The sequence below is a fragment of the Lucilia cuprina genome, chromosome 2 (assembly GCF_022045245.1).
Source record: "Lucilia cuprina isolate Lc7/37 chromosome 2, ASM2204524v1, whole genome shotgun sequence".
Classification (NCBI taxonomy): Eukaryota; Metazoa; Arthropoda; class Insecta; order Diptera; family Calliphoridae; genus Lucilia; species Lucilia cuprina.
The window spans coordinates 36,135,400-36,151,710 of record NC_060950.1 but is presented as its reverse complement, the minus strand read 5'-3'; the positions used below and the strand labels follow the sequence as shown (position 1 = coordinate 36,151,710).

The window sequence follows — 16,311 nt, the reverse complement described above, 5'->3', positions numbered from 1 at the left end:
GTTGCCCACAGGACTATGTTCTGGCTGGTCAGTTGGTTGAGGTTCCTTCGGGATCCACGTAGTGGTTGTGGTTTAATACCCAAAATCGCGAGGTTTAATACCAAAAATCGCAGGTCTGTGTACAAAGCATCATATGCTGGATTCCTAAACCCGATCGGTATCTCTTACCGTTCGCGTAGTGGGACGCCAGTATATGCTGGGGAATTGTCAGGTCAGTATTCAATGGTTGCCTGTCATCCCTTAGATCAATCTTTATGATCATGGGAATGGAACTGATGCTAAAATTGGTGAAAGACCGGGAAAGTCTCTCAAGCATCGGGGAAGTTCTTCGGTGCTGTTGCCATCTCAACAGGATATATTGATAATGCTGCGCGACTATTTGTCGGGGCAATTATTGGAATTAATTGACTTTGGAAATTCCTACTTCCTTTGTTACATTGATCGGTTCATATAAGAGGGATCCTGATCCATTTTGTCGGGTATTTCGGACTACCAAATATGACTCTAGGTGCTGTTGCCAAAACAACAGAGCCATCTTAGTAGTGTGGTTGCGCGGGCTTAAAGAGGTTAAGGAATGCACTGGAATGGGTCATTAGATGATGGAGATTGCTTTTTTAATAATGCAATTCTTTCATGGCATCATTAAGGGTGGTCACTTCCGCATTGTCGGAAGATTGATTTCACCTGATGTTGGGCCTTGTCACCCCCTTCTACTGACTTTAGACCAGTAATTGCTTTTTCCTTGTCGGGGTACGCGCATAATTTCCTAATGCGGCCTGTCATTCCGCAACGGGGCTGCTATGGCAAGAGATTAGATAGCTCGAGTACTTCGGCAAAATACTTGTACATGAACCGGCCAGCCATGTACAAAAATTGCTACCTGAGAATTCAGGGGCGAATGGTGGACCGTCTCTAATCTACCCGGTGGATGAAAAAGACCACCGTGAGATAAGGCCGTCAAGGCAGGTGCTCACGTTAATCTTTTGAAATTCATACCCTCCCCACTAAAATGATGTAGGGTATAATAAAAAGGTAAATAGATATTTACAAAAATCATTAAACCGCGCCTATCATAATGCAAAATTTTGCATAGATAGTGCACAGATATGATAAAACAAAGCATCCACCACATTTTTCTATTTTAGACCCCAACCATTTCATATTGTTTTCAGATTTAACACTTTCACGCACAAAAATAAACCGTTGGAATTTTAAAGATATATTTTCACCACACACTTTTTTTGACGTATATTGATCATTTTTGATGAAAAATGTAAAGTATTTTCGAAAGATATCGCATGATATCCTTTCTTTGAAATTTCTTTGAAAAATAACCATTTATTAACTCAATACAACGATCTAAGTTGAGAAAAATATAAAAAAATCTTGGGACACCGGTGTCCCGTATACGAGAAAGAGTTAACATAACAATGGCTCGGTTAAAGATTTCCAATCAAATAAATTACAAAAAAGCAGAAACGTAATAAAAAGTGTATCGAAAAATAATCTAAAAAAGTTTTCTTAAAAATAGAAATAAATTAAACCGAAATAATGCGTTTTTCTATTGTTTTAAAAGTTTTAACTATGCATACATACATTATATACGAATGTGTATGTGTACGGATCTTTCATTGTGTGTTTGTATTTACTCTTTAAGTGTTTATTTCTTTTGGAAGAAGAATTTAATTTAGAAATAATTGTTTTGCCGCTGAACAAATTAACGCACAATAAAAGTGTCACTGATGGCGCCAGTTTACTTACGCAACTCTTCTTATATTACACGACGACTGCGATAAATGTCGTTGTTGTCGTCGATGCTGGTGATGGTAGTTGATGGTGATTGTGTTGGTATGTAAAAATATATAAGAACAGCAACAAGAAACTCACCATCAGAATGCCAATGTTAAAAGCCAAAACTTTAACAAAAACTACAAAACGAAATAAACTTCGACTTTTTTGAGCCCTCTAAATTAAACTGTTTGAAGTACAATGTGTGTTACGGACGATGACAAAAACAACAATAAGAAGAAAAACCAACAACAACAAGATTTTCCAACCAACTAAGAATTTAAGAAATAACAACAACACAAACAAAGATGTAAAATGGCCAGTCATTGTCAGCGCCAACCAACATCCAACAAATGTTCTTAAGAAGCAGAAACCATGAAATATATGACTTTGTGACTTTTTCATTCATGCAAAAAATAAAAAAAAAACAAGAAATCTAATTTGTAGATATACGTATACCTAATAGTGGAACACTAATTAACTATAAAATCTCGGATAAACATGTCCATAATTTTGGTTGAAAAAATGAACACCTCAGGGAGTAATAGGTAATTCAATATAACTCACTCCGTACTTCGGACAATTAATTACCTCCCTAGGCACGTAAGTGCCATCCCATTAGTGTGGTTATGCGACTTTAAGAGGTGAAGAAAAGTCTTGAGATGAGTCTTTAGATGATGAAAATGTTCTTAAGAAATGAGTATATCATCGCCCCTTCTATCGGCTCGAAACTAGCGATTGTCTGTTCTTTGTCGGGGTATTTTTATACTTTTCTAATGATTCCTGGGATAAGTTTTTAGATAATGAAAATGTTCTAGAGAAATGTATCGGCCGAAAGTAGCGATTGTCTTTTCCTTGTCGGGATACTTTTCCTCAATGGGAATACTATGGCAAGAGATTAAAGTACAGACCTTTACATTCATTCCGTATCATATACAATCGACCAACCCATTTCCAACGCTTAGTCCCACAGTCACTCCTCTGTGGGGTATCTGTTGATTTTCGGCAACAGTACCGAACTTATCTCGAAATATCAGTCTTTTAACCGCCACTTATACTCTTCCCGCGAATTTGGGTTCAACCACAGCCACTACGTGGATCCCGAAGAACCTCAACCAACTGACCAGCCAGGACATAGTCCTGCGGGCAACTGGCCACCCGTAGTACCAGATTATGCGGTGCTCTGGTCTGACCTCTGGCAATCTATGCAAGGACTAAGCCAAACAGTAGACTGAGACAACCAATTTTTCAATCCCGGTCAGATTAGGAGGTATTGGGCCCTCTTTATACCCCTGGATTGCAATAACACCAAGGCGGAGGTCTCGCCAAGGTAACATGCCCCCGGGGGAAAGATTAAAGTACAGTAGAACAGCTTGAACACTTAAGAAAAATGATTGTACATAGACGAATATAAACATGTATAACAATTTTCACTTGCGCGCACCTGCGCGCAGCTCGTCAAACAAGGTCACCCTGTGGCAGGTGTTCACCTAAAGCTTACTTGCTTTAAAGCAAAGGAAACTTAAGTTTGTTAACGCAAGACCTTTTGGAGATTAAATTAAAATCATGGGCGAAAGAATCTATTATAGCAGAGCGAGTAGTGTCCAAAAATAGAATGATTTTATTGTTTTCGTTAAAGCTGGTAATTTTTTGTCGAAATTAGATCGAAATGTCTTGACAAATATAAAAATACAAAATTCTAGGGAACTTCGGTCTTTAGAATGTCGCACGAACATTATTTTCATATATCGCTACATAATGATTTTACCATTAACTTTTTACGTGAAAAGTAGCGCATAACATGTTGGATAGTAGCCTAGCTTTATATTTTCAGATCTGATCTTTCAACCTAAATGAACCCGACATAAATTAATGGAAGTTTACTTAATCCTTAACAATAGTATTCTTCCCCAAAAAAATAACATTAGCTCACCAAATGCGAATGAATTGCATCACGATAGAAAAAGAATAAAAGAAAAGGGAAGAAGGAAATAAAAAAGCTAAAGAATTTATTACCTTTAAGAATAGTTTTGAAAGTGATTGTAAATTTTACTGTTTCCTATTGTTGCTGCTGTCGTCGTTGTTATTATATTGTCGTTTCTGCATTTTTTTTCTGTTCATGACAATGTAGACACTCAAGTGCCAATGGAATCGAAAATTAAATTTAGTGAAAGATGTTTTGAAAAAGTTCACACAAAACAATGTTCGCTCCTCCTAGGAGACAGTTTGAAATTTAAGCTTTTCGAATTTGTTTATTTAACAAGTTATTATGGAATTCTTTTTTTGTTTTTTAAAATTATTCTTATTTCACGTGTCTGTCCATTTTACTATACTAATATACTCTCCCCACTTCTTCTTCTTCGTTTCTTCGTCATATTATTTATTTGAATTTAAAAGTTTTCGACATTTATTAGGTTGCTATTAAAAAATTCTGTTTGATTTTGTTTATTTGTTTTAATTTTTTTCTTATACAATTTAAAACTGGCGATAGGCTTAATGCTTGCTCTTCTTCTTGTGCCATCTCCACCTTCCCAGTCGTTACTCCAATGCTTTTCGCATGAAATGTCAACAGCATACTGGATTGTGTGTGCTTGTGTGGTACGTATGACAGTAAGAGTATGTGTGCGGTTGGGGATTTTTATCAAGTGGCGCCTTCATTGACATAAATGGCGTTGGAGCAATAAATTAAACACTACTCTTGGCTGCTTACGCATCATAAAGTGATGAATCAAAAAATGTCTTTATTCAAGGGATGAACGAGATTTAAATCTTTATGTGCTTTAAGTAGGTGCCAATAAATAGTTTTGAATTGAAATTTTATTTCGTATTTTAATTTGATATTTTTTATTTCAATAATAATTTTTTTTGGTGTACTGAAACGCTGTTTTGTGCTAAGTAGTAATGGAAAATATTATTTTGAAATACGGCTTAAAGATAACGATACGCAAAAGATTTTTACACAGTAAAAATTAAAATAAGGTAAAAAACATTGAATTTCAAATTTCTTTAATTTAAACCAAAAACGTTCTGACAGAACTAAGCCTGACAAGAAAATCTGCAATTCGGAAATAAACACTATAATACAGAAAATCTGGTCTATTCTACAGACTATACCAGATATTCAATTTCTATATCAGCTTAGATCTAGGCAAATATCCAATGTAACAATAATTATATATTTAAAGCAAAGAAAAATGTCAAAAACCACATATTATATACTGTATATATCCACTTATTACGCTATTAACACATCTCGTTAAGTGTACAGCATGCCATTGCCAAAAACATAGGGGTGAAAGAGAGGGATGTACTCGGAGAGAGCTCTAAGTTACCTAAGCCTTTAAATATAGGTGAGGACTCCGATTTTGAATTCTCAGATGATAATAACAACGCCATTATAACAAATCCCAAAAAGTATGAAGTAGAGCAAATGGTAAAACAGATGAGTGCTATCATAGCTAAACTACCTATACATACAATAGAATAGTTGACCACTCTATCGCTTCAAAGATAAAAAAACAAAAGAGAGCGTGAGCTGCAAGTTCAGCATGGGCGTGATGTTGATGAGGTATATATCTTATAATATATACATCCATTAAATGGCAGAATGCAAGGGTAATATTTATAATCGAACCAGAGAAACCTAGCTATGCGATACCTAAGTCCTATAGAGCGATAAGTCTTACTTCCTTCCTACTTAAAACCTTGGAACGGATAGTCGATAGTATGGTTCAAAGGAGTATACCAGACAAAGACCTAAAATTTAAGCAGAATGCTTAGATAAGGGTCGATCGGTGGAAACCGCTCTAAACGAAATTGTCTATTACATTTATGAATTCTTTCAATGTATACACTGGCGGTATACATTGACATCGAAGGCGCTTTCAATAACATGCACACTAACACTATTATACAATCCCTTGATCTGTTTTATGTTGAACGGATGGATAAGCTGCGAGATATACAATATAACTCTACGATATAACTATCAGGAAAAAGGTATTTCGTGATATACAGCAGTGTGACATTTTTTACCCTTTAGTCTGGGTTACCACGATTAAAACACACCAAAGGACACTAACTGAGAAAGGACCTGTTTTCTACGCAGACGATGTCGTAATTCTTTTAAAGGGAAAGCATCCAAATTACTTGAGTAGAAGAGCTGAGGAGGCTCTCAATATGACCTTGTGCTTGCTTGGCTCATCCGAGAGGCCTTAATGTTAACCCGCGAAAACGGAAATCTGTCTTTTCACAAGAAAGACAAAAATTTCTACGTATACTGAACCCTTGCTTTCTGAGCAAGAAAATATACCATTGACAGACAAATTGTAGACAGACTTAGGTGTAATCTTAGACCGGAAATTAAAATGGAGATACCACATAAAGGATAGGATCAACAGCGCACATCGATGCTATAGGCATGAAATGGGGTCTTAGTCCTATCCTAATACTTGCTTATGCATCAATAATATGGTGGACTGTTTGGACAAAAAGTGTAATATCAAACTACTACAGGGAGGTTAGCGTACATGCTGCTTGGGTATAAGTGTTGCAATGTGTACTACCTACAACAAAGCTCTGGAAAAGTTGCTAGATATTTCACCCATTGAAACATATTTAAGATATGAAGCGGCGCTTATAGCCAAACGGCTCTTTACTTTAAGCGAACTGGTTAAAAGCGGTTATAGGACACGTCATCAATGTATACTGGACACATTGGAAGGTTATACACATGCCTGATCACACACCAGACACAGAATATGTGAGAAACTTTGAAAAACTGATCCCAGATAAAATGTCTTGGTCAAGTGTTACACGGATGACTCTAAGTTGATAGATAAAGTGGGCCTGGGGTTATATATTGAAGACCCAAAAACAGAAACAGAGCAAGTCTGAAGTAAGTATGATGGATTACGAGCACATCTATACAGGCGAATGCAGAGCATGTGGATAGGACAGTGAAACTCACACTGACTAACACTGATTGGAACATTCTTAGGAATTACGTCCCGGAAACTTACTTTCTGAACATTGAAAAATAATATACACAGTGAGTCAATCCAACCATAGTTCATTACTCATATTTTAGTGAATGGTGTAAAGAAAATTTAATGGAAATAAATTTGAAAAAAAAACGTAAAAAATGACATTCTGAAGTCCAGTACTATAGTAATTCGATAAATGATATGTTCTTTGTTCAAGACGTACTAATCGATATCAAATTGTGTTTTAATTTCCACATATTCTAAACTAAAGCCGCATTAAGATTCATCAAAAAACGATGAAAAAAATTTGATGATCCTTATGTCTCTAGTCAATTATTTATGTCCGAGTTTACTTTTATTTTGTCTCAGTAATCTCCTTTGAAATCCAAATCTGAATCAAATTCATTGTTCATTGTTTATGTTTTTGAGTGAAAACTTGGCAATACTAATAAATTTAACTGAGCTTAAATGTAAAACTGAAAAACACAATTATCGGTTAAAGTCCGCCTATATTTGTTCCGAGTTTAATCTAACAGCAAGTTAAGTCTAGTTTAACTGATGAGTAAGAAACCCGCCCTAAGTCTTTTACAAATTAAAAATTTTTTAAGAAAATCGCCTTGAGCAGGGCAAACTTTTGAGTTGAAAGAGCCAAAATTAACAGCTTTCAAAATATGGGTTTTAGAAAAGCCACAAAATGTTTATTTATTGAAACATTACAAGTACTTTATGAATTCACTTCAAAAACAATGTTGTTTTAATTATCTACTAGACATTTCTGCAAGAAATCTTTCTTATAGATTTTTAACTACAAATACTTTTTGAATTTTCGAATGTGTTTTTTTAACACTTGTTATATAAAGATAAAAGTTTATTAAAGTTCTATAAGAACAAAAATCTATCTTTGAAATTTGATTTAAACACTTAAAAATGGCTTTAAAATAACAGTATTATGACGAAATTCAACACAAACAGGAACAAAAATTACTTTACTAAATTTAGTGACAATCGGCTCATAAATGATCCTACCACTTATTATAGGACCCCATTAGAAAATGACCCTATCGTTCTTAAATGAGTTAACAATAGCAGTAAGCGACAAAATTTCACACAAACAAGTTTTATAAAAACAAAATCTCTAGACCAAATTTGAAGATAATCGGAACATAATAAAGTCTACTTCAAAAAAATACTCTAACGCTTATAATTGATCTCATAATATCATTGTTAACCATACCCATATATACATACCCATATAAATTCCTCTTAAGAAAATGACTTTAAAGCTCAAAACAGGCTTATTAATACCAACATAGTAGTAAAATTTGTCATAAACAAGTTTATAAGAACACATATACCTATCTGCATTAAATTTAATAAAGATGGATTCACTAGAGTCCACTTTTGATAACGATGTTACGACAGGCTAAAATACAAGTATAATGTTGAAAATAAAAACAAAAAAGATTTATATGGTACAAAATCTCATCACCAAATTTTGTAAGGATGGGTCCATAATACTCTTTCTGTTCCCTTATTTATAGGCAAACATTTTATGTTAAAAATATATCAATCTTAAATATATCGCTGTCATTCAAACGTGCAATATTTAAAAATATTAAATTTTTTTAGTATTTAACTGCACAGAAAAAATAAATTCATATCTTTAATGAATTTGGTAATAAATATTATGAATCGCCTTTTTTAAATATTTATTATTAAGAAACCAGTCGATAAACTTATTCGGAAATCATCCTAATGTAAATTTTGAGCTGCAATATATCACACCACTATTTTATAGCCAATGCTAATCGGTAAAAAACTACCTGTACGAAACCAATTTCTGAAATACTTTGTTCGTTATTATACCCACCATCAAAAAAGATGGTGTCATTCTGTTAGTAACATATCGAAATATTGATCATAGACTTAAAAAAGGATATTCCACAAATAATTATTATTGGTAAGGTTTGTTTAAGCCAAAAAATCTCTACCGACCCTACCCCTCATATAAGTTCTTCCCAAAAAACTTTGCCTTAAAAAGTAAGAGAATAACGATGAAATTCGACATATACAAGTTTCTTACTAGTCAAAATTATTTTATCAAATGTTACGAGGTTCGGTTCACAATTGACCCTACTCCCCTTATAAGGCCACCCTCAGAAAATAACTTAAACGTTCATTACCGACTTCAAAATACAAATATAGCGCTGAAATTCGACATAATTAAGTTTATTACGAGCATAAATCTCTCTAAAGAATTTTATCAGAATGAGCCAATACCCTACCCCTCAATAAGAAATTTGTTTAGGTTTAGTCCAAAATAGTTTCGGATCGGTACATAATTGTTTATACCTGTAATATAAGATCCACTTTCGGAAATCGTATATTTCGTTGATATATAAAGACATCGGAACTAAATAAATAAGTTTTTGTATATAAAAATCACTACGATACATCATATGTATTTCCTGCACATGTACCATATACGCCATAAACGCACTATTCTACAAGAAATTTCAAATCCATTTTCATTTAAAATTTTATGCCGATCACACCAGAAATGAGATTTATTTTAAAAATCAAAATTCTGCCCTGCTGTGCTCGGTAACTTGTATGTTACTGGATGTTCTTCCCTGGGGAAAAAACTTCCGGTTGATACAGCTGTTGCTGAGTTGACAATCTTTGGCCGATTTAGAATCGGATAGTTCCGGAGCAGATAGCCAATTGTCGTGGGAACGGGTATACTTTGTGGTAGCATATGCTTTGATAGTAGGTATACATAATTTGTCGTTTGTTTAGTGCAGACATATATAACATAAAATATGTGCAATTTAAAAAATCTTATTTTTGATTCGATGGACAGAGATAAAACATATAACAATGTACGTATAAGTAAATATTACCAGCTTTGGTTTAACGCAACAAATAAAATTTTACTAAAATAATAACAAAAATTCAGTTAAACTTACCTGCAAACTTTGGAATAGAGCATCAAATAAAACAACAAGAGTATTTCCTAAAATGGCGTGACGTGCTATTTGAGGACATAATGTACAAGCATTACGATACAATTGCACTGCAAGAACAACAGCCCTAAAAAACAATATAAAAACGACAGTCAGTTGCAACCTACATGATTATCTAAATATATAAACTCACTTTTTGGAAACTTCTGCATCCTCTTGCATGCCCTTTGTAATGACATTTGAAGAAATGGTTCCTAAGCCATCCATTAGAAGGAAACATTGAAAATCAAAGACCTGAGCTTTAGCCATAATGCGCAATAATTGACCGATAGCACGTTCCAAGCCTTGAGAACCACCACCTTTATTAACCAAATTAAGATATTTGGGAACTTGAGATTCTCGCTTCATGTGCAATGGAACGGGTTGTAATTCTTTCATGTATTCTTCGGCACTGAAAATAGAAAAATACAATTTATAAGAATGAGTTCTATTTTATTGTTTAATACTCTTCTCACCCTTGTGACATTCTTTGTTTTAGTTTCTTCATTTTCTTTTTGTAGCCACGTGTATGTTCTCGACTGCCCACATCGGAGACGGTCGATGAGAGATCACAATCTTCAGCTGGTTGCTCCTCACCTTCGGAACGTATAAGACCATTTTCTTCTACATTTCTCGAAGGTATAGTCAGCTCTAGAGCCCTTTGTCTTATATGTTCGATATTCTCCTCGTGACGTCTGGCCGATTCCTTTTGTTTTTGTAATATTTTCCTTTGTAATTCTTCGGTGGTTTGTTGTTGCTGCACTTGCAATGCCAACAAACGTTCCTCACGATCTCTGGCCTTCTCACGAGCCAATGCTTGACGTTGTTTCTCCTTTTGTTCTTGCATTTTGCCAATACGTTGTTCTTTTTCCAAACGAGTTTCATTCATTTTTTCCAATTTACGTTGCCTTTCTTTTTCCAATTCCTGCCGACGTCTCTCAACTGCTGCCTCTTTAGCTGCCTTCTCCTCAAGACGCTTTTGTCTTTCTTGTTCTAAATCCTGCAAACGTCCCTCTGTCTCTTTGGAAGACTCTATGAGATCCAACCTTTTGTTTTGTGCCTCTATGTTTTTGATAAAATTAATTTCTTTGAGCTTTTTCTCTTCATCATGGGCCTTTTCAATTATTTGCCTCAAATACAGTTCACGATTTTCGGCAGCACGTTGTAGTCTGCCCTCCATTTTTAAACGTTTATCTTCTATCAATTGTCTCTTGGCTGCTTTAACATCTTCCACTCGTGCCAAAAGCTGTTGTATTTTTATGGCTTTTTCCTTCTTAAGATTTTCACGCTTTTGTTGGGCTCGCGCCTGTTTTGCTTGATACTTTTTTAAAGTTTCCTGCAGTGAACGTCTCCTAGAAGGAGATGATAATTTTTGATGTAATTCTTGAGCTCTACCTGGATGACGAGACACATAGGCCTGCAATGTGGCCAAAGCTTCTTCTCTTTCACCCCAAGACATTTCAGACAACAAGGCTTGATATCTAGTCTCCAGGCTGAGATTTGAATCATCTTCCTGGCCATTAATGGGTACAAACACAACTGAGGAAGTGTCTAAACCGTCATGAAAACCAAATTCCTCTTCATCATCACGATCTGTTTCAAGAATACCAACTTCGCAGTCGGTTTCATCTGTTTCCGTATCAACGTCTATTTCTGTAGATTCTAATTCACGAATCTGCCGCTCCAAAGATTCCTGTTCTTCCACAAGCAAACGTTGATGTTCATCACACTCATCGTTTTCATCACAACTCGAAAGAGCACCAGGCCCAGAGGTTGATGAAGTAGTAAGAGAATTTTCCGCTTTGTTGGCAATGCTTTTATAAAGGTCTCCTATAGTTTTGGAAAAATCACGATTTGTTTGTATTTTAATGTCGATTTTATTATGATCGCCACAACTAATGTCGGAGTTGGTTAATTCGGGTGAAAGGCTGCTCTGTGCTTCAACTATGGTTTCGGCAGAAGAATTAATATCAGAGCAATCTCCGGAACCCAAATGGTAATGATTCAATAACTCGGAGGACTTAGCAGCACCATTGAGACTGTTGTTTTGTTTGCGTAAAGCCAACTTTTCGCTACGCATATATTCCTTATGTAAAGAAGTCATTTTAAGACCTGTCAGATCAGATTTTTGACGCTTTATATTAGTTTGTCTGGTGGGTACTATGGCGGCTGAGGTCCTAGCGATTAAAGGAGGAGTTGTTTCTTTTTTCGCTGGAAGAGAGCTTTTCTTTTGAGTTGGCAAAGAATTAACTTTTGCTTTAGCATTTTTTATTTCTGGCCTTAGAGTTGAAGAAGATGAGGATGCGGTTTTATTGTTTTTATCTGGTGCTATTTTTTGCGTTTGTTTTACCACTTTAGAAGCTTTGCTAGCATGACCATTGGTTTGTGGTTTACTTTTCGCATCTGTGGCACACTTTACCTCTTGTTCCTCATCACTTTGCTTCTCATCAAGTAGGGCTAGGGTGGGTAAACTAGCATAACCTGTTGGCTGATTAAATCTAGAAGACCAATGCATACTGGAACGTCTTCTATTTTTCACTGTCAACCAACCATCATTGTTGTCATTATTATTACTGGGCATTTGTTTGGGTTCAGATTTACGATCGTCCGCTGTTGTTGGATGCTGATTAATGCTGGAACGTGACGATGAGATCTTTTCATTACTAGCTTTCAGGGTTGATGTGGAGCTGCCTATATCATCTTTAGATGATTTATGGGAAGTTAAGTTGTTGTTGCTGTTAAGATATCTTGAAGTAATAGATGTTTGGCGCTTTAAGTTGTTCGCTGACTTCTGTGGTCCTCCACCGTTCTGATTCATTTCGATCATTGTACGCGATCGCGCAGACAAACGAGAGGCTACATTAGTGGGTGGACCATAATTATCTGGTTTGCTGCTGACTGAACGTGGCGGTAGAGAATTTCTGTTTCTGGGTAAAGCTTTTCCACCAGCAAATGGTGGTTTTTGTGAAGTTGCAGCAGCTGTAGTAGCAGAACGTTTTAGTGTGGTATTAAAGCTAGTTTTAGCTGTGGAGACCGTATTAATCGGCCTACCAGCTGAAGCTCTTAAAGTAGATGCCTTCGTATTAACTACTGGTTTTACAGGATTTGTATTATTAGTTGCATTGGTTACAATTGTTGGTTTTGTTGTATTAGCATTACTGTTGGCCGGTGCTGCGGGTCTATTTAAAACACTGGAATATTTTAAAGGACTATTTTGGGCTGTAGAGGGTAATGTCGTTGCCTTTTTATTTCCTTCTGCTGCTGGCTTTTCACATTTAGTTGGTTTTTCTTCTAAAGGTTGCACCCTTTTTAGAACGGTATCAGGTGGTGTAGGTTCCGTTTTAGTGTTGGTGGAAAGAAAAACATTTTCCATGTCATCTAATTTTTTAATGGTCATTTCCAGGGCTGTTGGTTCGTTAGCAATTTCATGTTGTTTTTGTTGTGCCTCCGCCAATTCTTTTTCTTTCATTTGTTTTTCTTCTTCCTCTTGTTGTTTTCTTGCCAGTTCTTGTTGCCTTTTTAATTCTTCTTCCTGTCGTAATTGAGCCTCTCTTTCTTCCTGTTCTCGTTGCATTTTTTCTCGTATTCCCGCTAAGGTTAAATGATCATCTTCCAAATCTGTTTGAGCATATTGATGGCTACGATTTTCTAAAATCATATGGCAAGTCTCCTCTTCTTCTTGATTCTCAACTCTGGGTGACACGGGAGGAGGCTGTTGTTCCTGTTCAAATTCTTTTAGATTATCCGTGTGCTGTCTCTTAGAAGAAGCAAACAGTTCTCGTACATTTACCCGGTAACCTTTGCGTGGTGAATGTTGATCCAAATTTCCCAAACATGGAGAACTTTTTCCCGAGTTGCAAGGGCAGGGACTAGATTTTCCCGATACCGTGGGGCTAGACAAAGATTTAGCTCTTACTCGAGGCACGGGATTGCTCTTGCGTACCTCCCAAGCCAAAGAATTAGGTCGTTGCTGTAAAGGACGCGACTCATAGTCCCATGAGACCTTGAACCACTCACTCAAGGCCTTAAAGTCTCGTACATAGTTCTCTAGTACCAATATGGCCTCCTGGCAAGACGATATATTTTCATAACACTCCACAGTCTGATAAATTTCATTAACTGCCCGCTGTAGATTACCAAAAAGTAAAGCCCAGTAGCGTGCCTGTAGTTCTGACTTTTTATCACGACCCGTAGAAGCACTTCGCACTCTGGGACCCGTTGACTGTTTACTGGAATGGCGTGAAGGCGATTGTGTTTTTTTGGGTGTCACGGCTGTCGGGGGCAATAAAGCATTTGGAGATTTTGGTGGTTTGCGATGCGTGTGTAATGGCAATGGTACAGATTCTGTAAATAATATGCGAGAATTATTTTAATTTCAAATAATATTTTATATACGTTATTATTATGAAAACATATTTTTAAATTAATTTAATATGAAAGATTCTTCAGTTCAGAAATAGCATTTTTCGACTGGACATTTTTGAACCCGAAGTCATAAAACTGTTATCAATGTTATGATATTCAATGCGATACGATTTTAATTTTTTAACATCGTTAAATGGTGTCATAAACTTCAACAGTGTAGCGTATTATGAAGTCGAATCGATACGATTAGTTATTTAATTTTATTTTCTCACAAAACATTACAAAACATTTTAAATTTATTTATATTTAACTTACTCTCATAATTAGCACCCAAAGCCAATGGTTTATCATCACGCATTTGATAGACTAACAAATTTTTGACATCTCCTCTGCCCTCACGAGCCAAAACTTCTTTCATTTCCATTGTGGCACCACGAAATGCAACTGAAGTTACTGAAGTGAACACAATAAAAACGTGTAGACAAAGCAAATATTAGTCACTATTAACACCCACTCGTTCCTCTTGTGTAGTAGCACCTGTAATATTTCGAACCAATTATCAATGAAGTGTCTAAAAATTTGAAATTCTTAATAAAATTAATGCCTTCACACAATGTAAAATTTTAGCAAAGGTTTCATTAAAATATCCCTTAACAAAGTTTAATTCCTTTAGTAGTCTCCTTGAGGAGTCACACCTTATTGTTTTATTTTTTGGCCTGCACAACGAATTTGCACTCTTTTTTTGTCAGCAACGTAATTGATGTTTATGATTTAAAATGTTTCCAATTTCAATATTTTTAAGCACTCTTTTGCTTTATTGTCAATAATTGTTTATATCTGTTTGCATTTTAGCTGCTTTAGTTTATTAATTTTTCAATTAATTGTTATTTATTTGATTGAAATCTCTTTGCGACCGAGAAAAATTTAAAACAAACAAAATTTCTATGAAGACAGCTGTTCGCTCACAATAAAAAGATAAATAGGAGCACAAGCAAATGTCAAAAATATTCTATAAACATTTGCAGTGTTGTATTTAACGGTAAAAATATGTACGTACACATGTTGTATCATGGTATAAAGTACCAAAATAGTTTGTTTACACGGGAGAATATAAGAATCAAAACAAAACATTAAAAAACTATTTATAAGATTATTACACTTTGAGAAATTTTAGTAAAAATTATAACAGAAAAATTTTTTGATACAAACTTAGATCTATCCAGTGTACACTAAACAATTATATGCAATTGAACAGATGATAATTTTTTGTTTTCTTATTTGCATACCTTTTCCTATCAATATTTGTTTTTATTTACATACAGTGAATCAATTAAGTAATTTGCCTATGTAAAATTTTATAAATTTTAAGAAAAAACTTTATCTGAACAATTATTTTTAGCAAAAAAAAGCAATTTGTTTGTTGTATTTTTATAAAGAATATCTTATATTTTAATTTTCTACTATAAAAAGTAAAATTGTTATATTAATTAACGAGATTTTTGATAAAATGTGAACGTATTGTTAATTTTTTGGGTCAATAAAGTATTTTGCCTTTTTAGGTTTTTTGTTCATTTTTTTTATATTGCTGCATTATTTTAAAAAATTTTATTATTTTTTAAAATTTATTTTAGTAGTGGAACGACTAAATTTGAAAATTTCTTAACCGATTTATTATCCTATATACCTATGAGATTTTATCAATATTTGACTTAACATGAAATCTATCGTTTCTTTCATTAAATTTCGAAAATAATAAGTAATTTTGAATTGGATACATGATATATTAGATAATCAATAGATTTGGACCTAGAACAAATGTTTTGTGAGGTATAAATCTATATATTATAACAAAAATAATCCGGGTTTTTGTTCATTTTGTATTGATAAACAAAAACTACATTACGGAAATTCCATCTATTTGGGGAGTATTGTGTAAATTTTATTTAGAATTGTATTGTATAATATTGATTCTTATTCAGTAAATCTAACACTAAGTACCATCCTAGCCACTCTAAGTATGGGGACATCACCATATAAAAAATCTTTATTTTCAACCTCATATTTTAAATCCTTTATTTTATGAATAAGTAGGCGTATTTGGATCTGGATAGTTATTCTTGATTTGGGTTCTTAATATATATAAGTGTATGTATTAGGTGAAAAATATT

At 34.6% G+C, this 16,311-nt stretch overlaps 1 protein-coding gene across 1 annotated transcript in view; it reads right to left on the bottom strand.

The window, feature by feature from the left end:
• The window catches only part of LOC111674916 (S phase cyclin A-associated protein in the endoplasmic reticulum), a 106,733-nt gene extending 91,644 nt beyond the window's left edge, over positions 1 to 15,089 (bottom strand). The window contains exons 1-5 of the mRNA XM_046950707.1: positions 14,839 to 15,089; positions 14,459 to 14,680; positions 10,255 to 14,122; positions 9,933 to 10,190; positions 9,743 to 9,866 (exon numbers count right to left, since the gene is read on the bottom strand). Of these exons, the coding sequence (XP_046806663.1) occupies positions 9,743 to 9,866; positions 9,933 to 10,190; positions 10,255 to 14,122; positions 14,459 to 14,567 (4,359 nt within the window). The 5' untranslated portion in view covers positions 14,568 to 14,680; positions 14,839 to 15,089. The remainder of the gene's footprint in view (positions 1 to 9,742; positions 9,867 to 9,932; positions 10,191 to 10,254; positions 14,123 to 14,458; positions 14,681 to 14,838) is intronic.
• Positions 15,090 to 16,311: the final 1,222 nt, after the last annotated feature.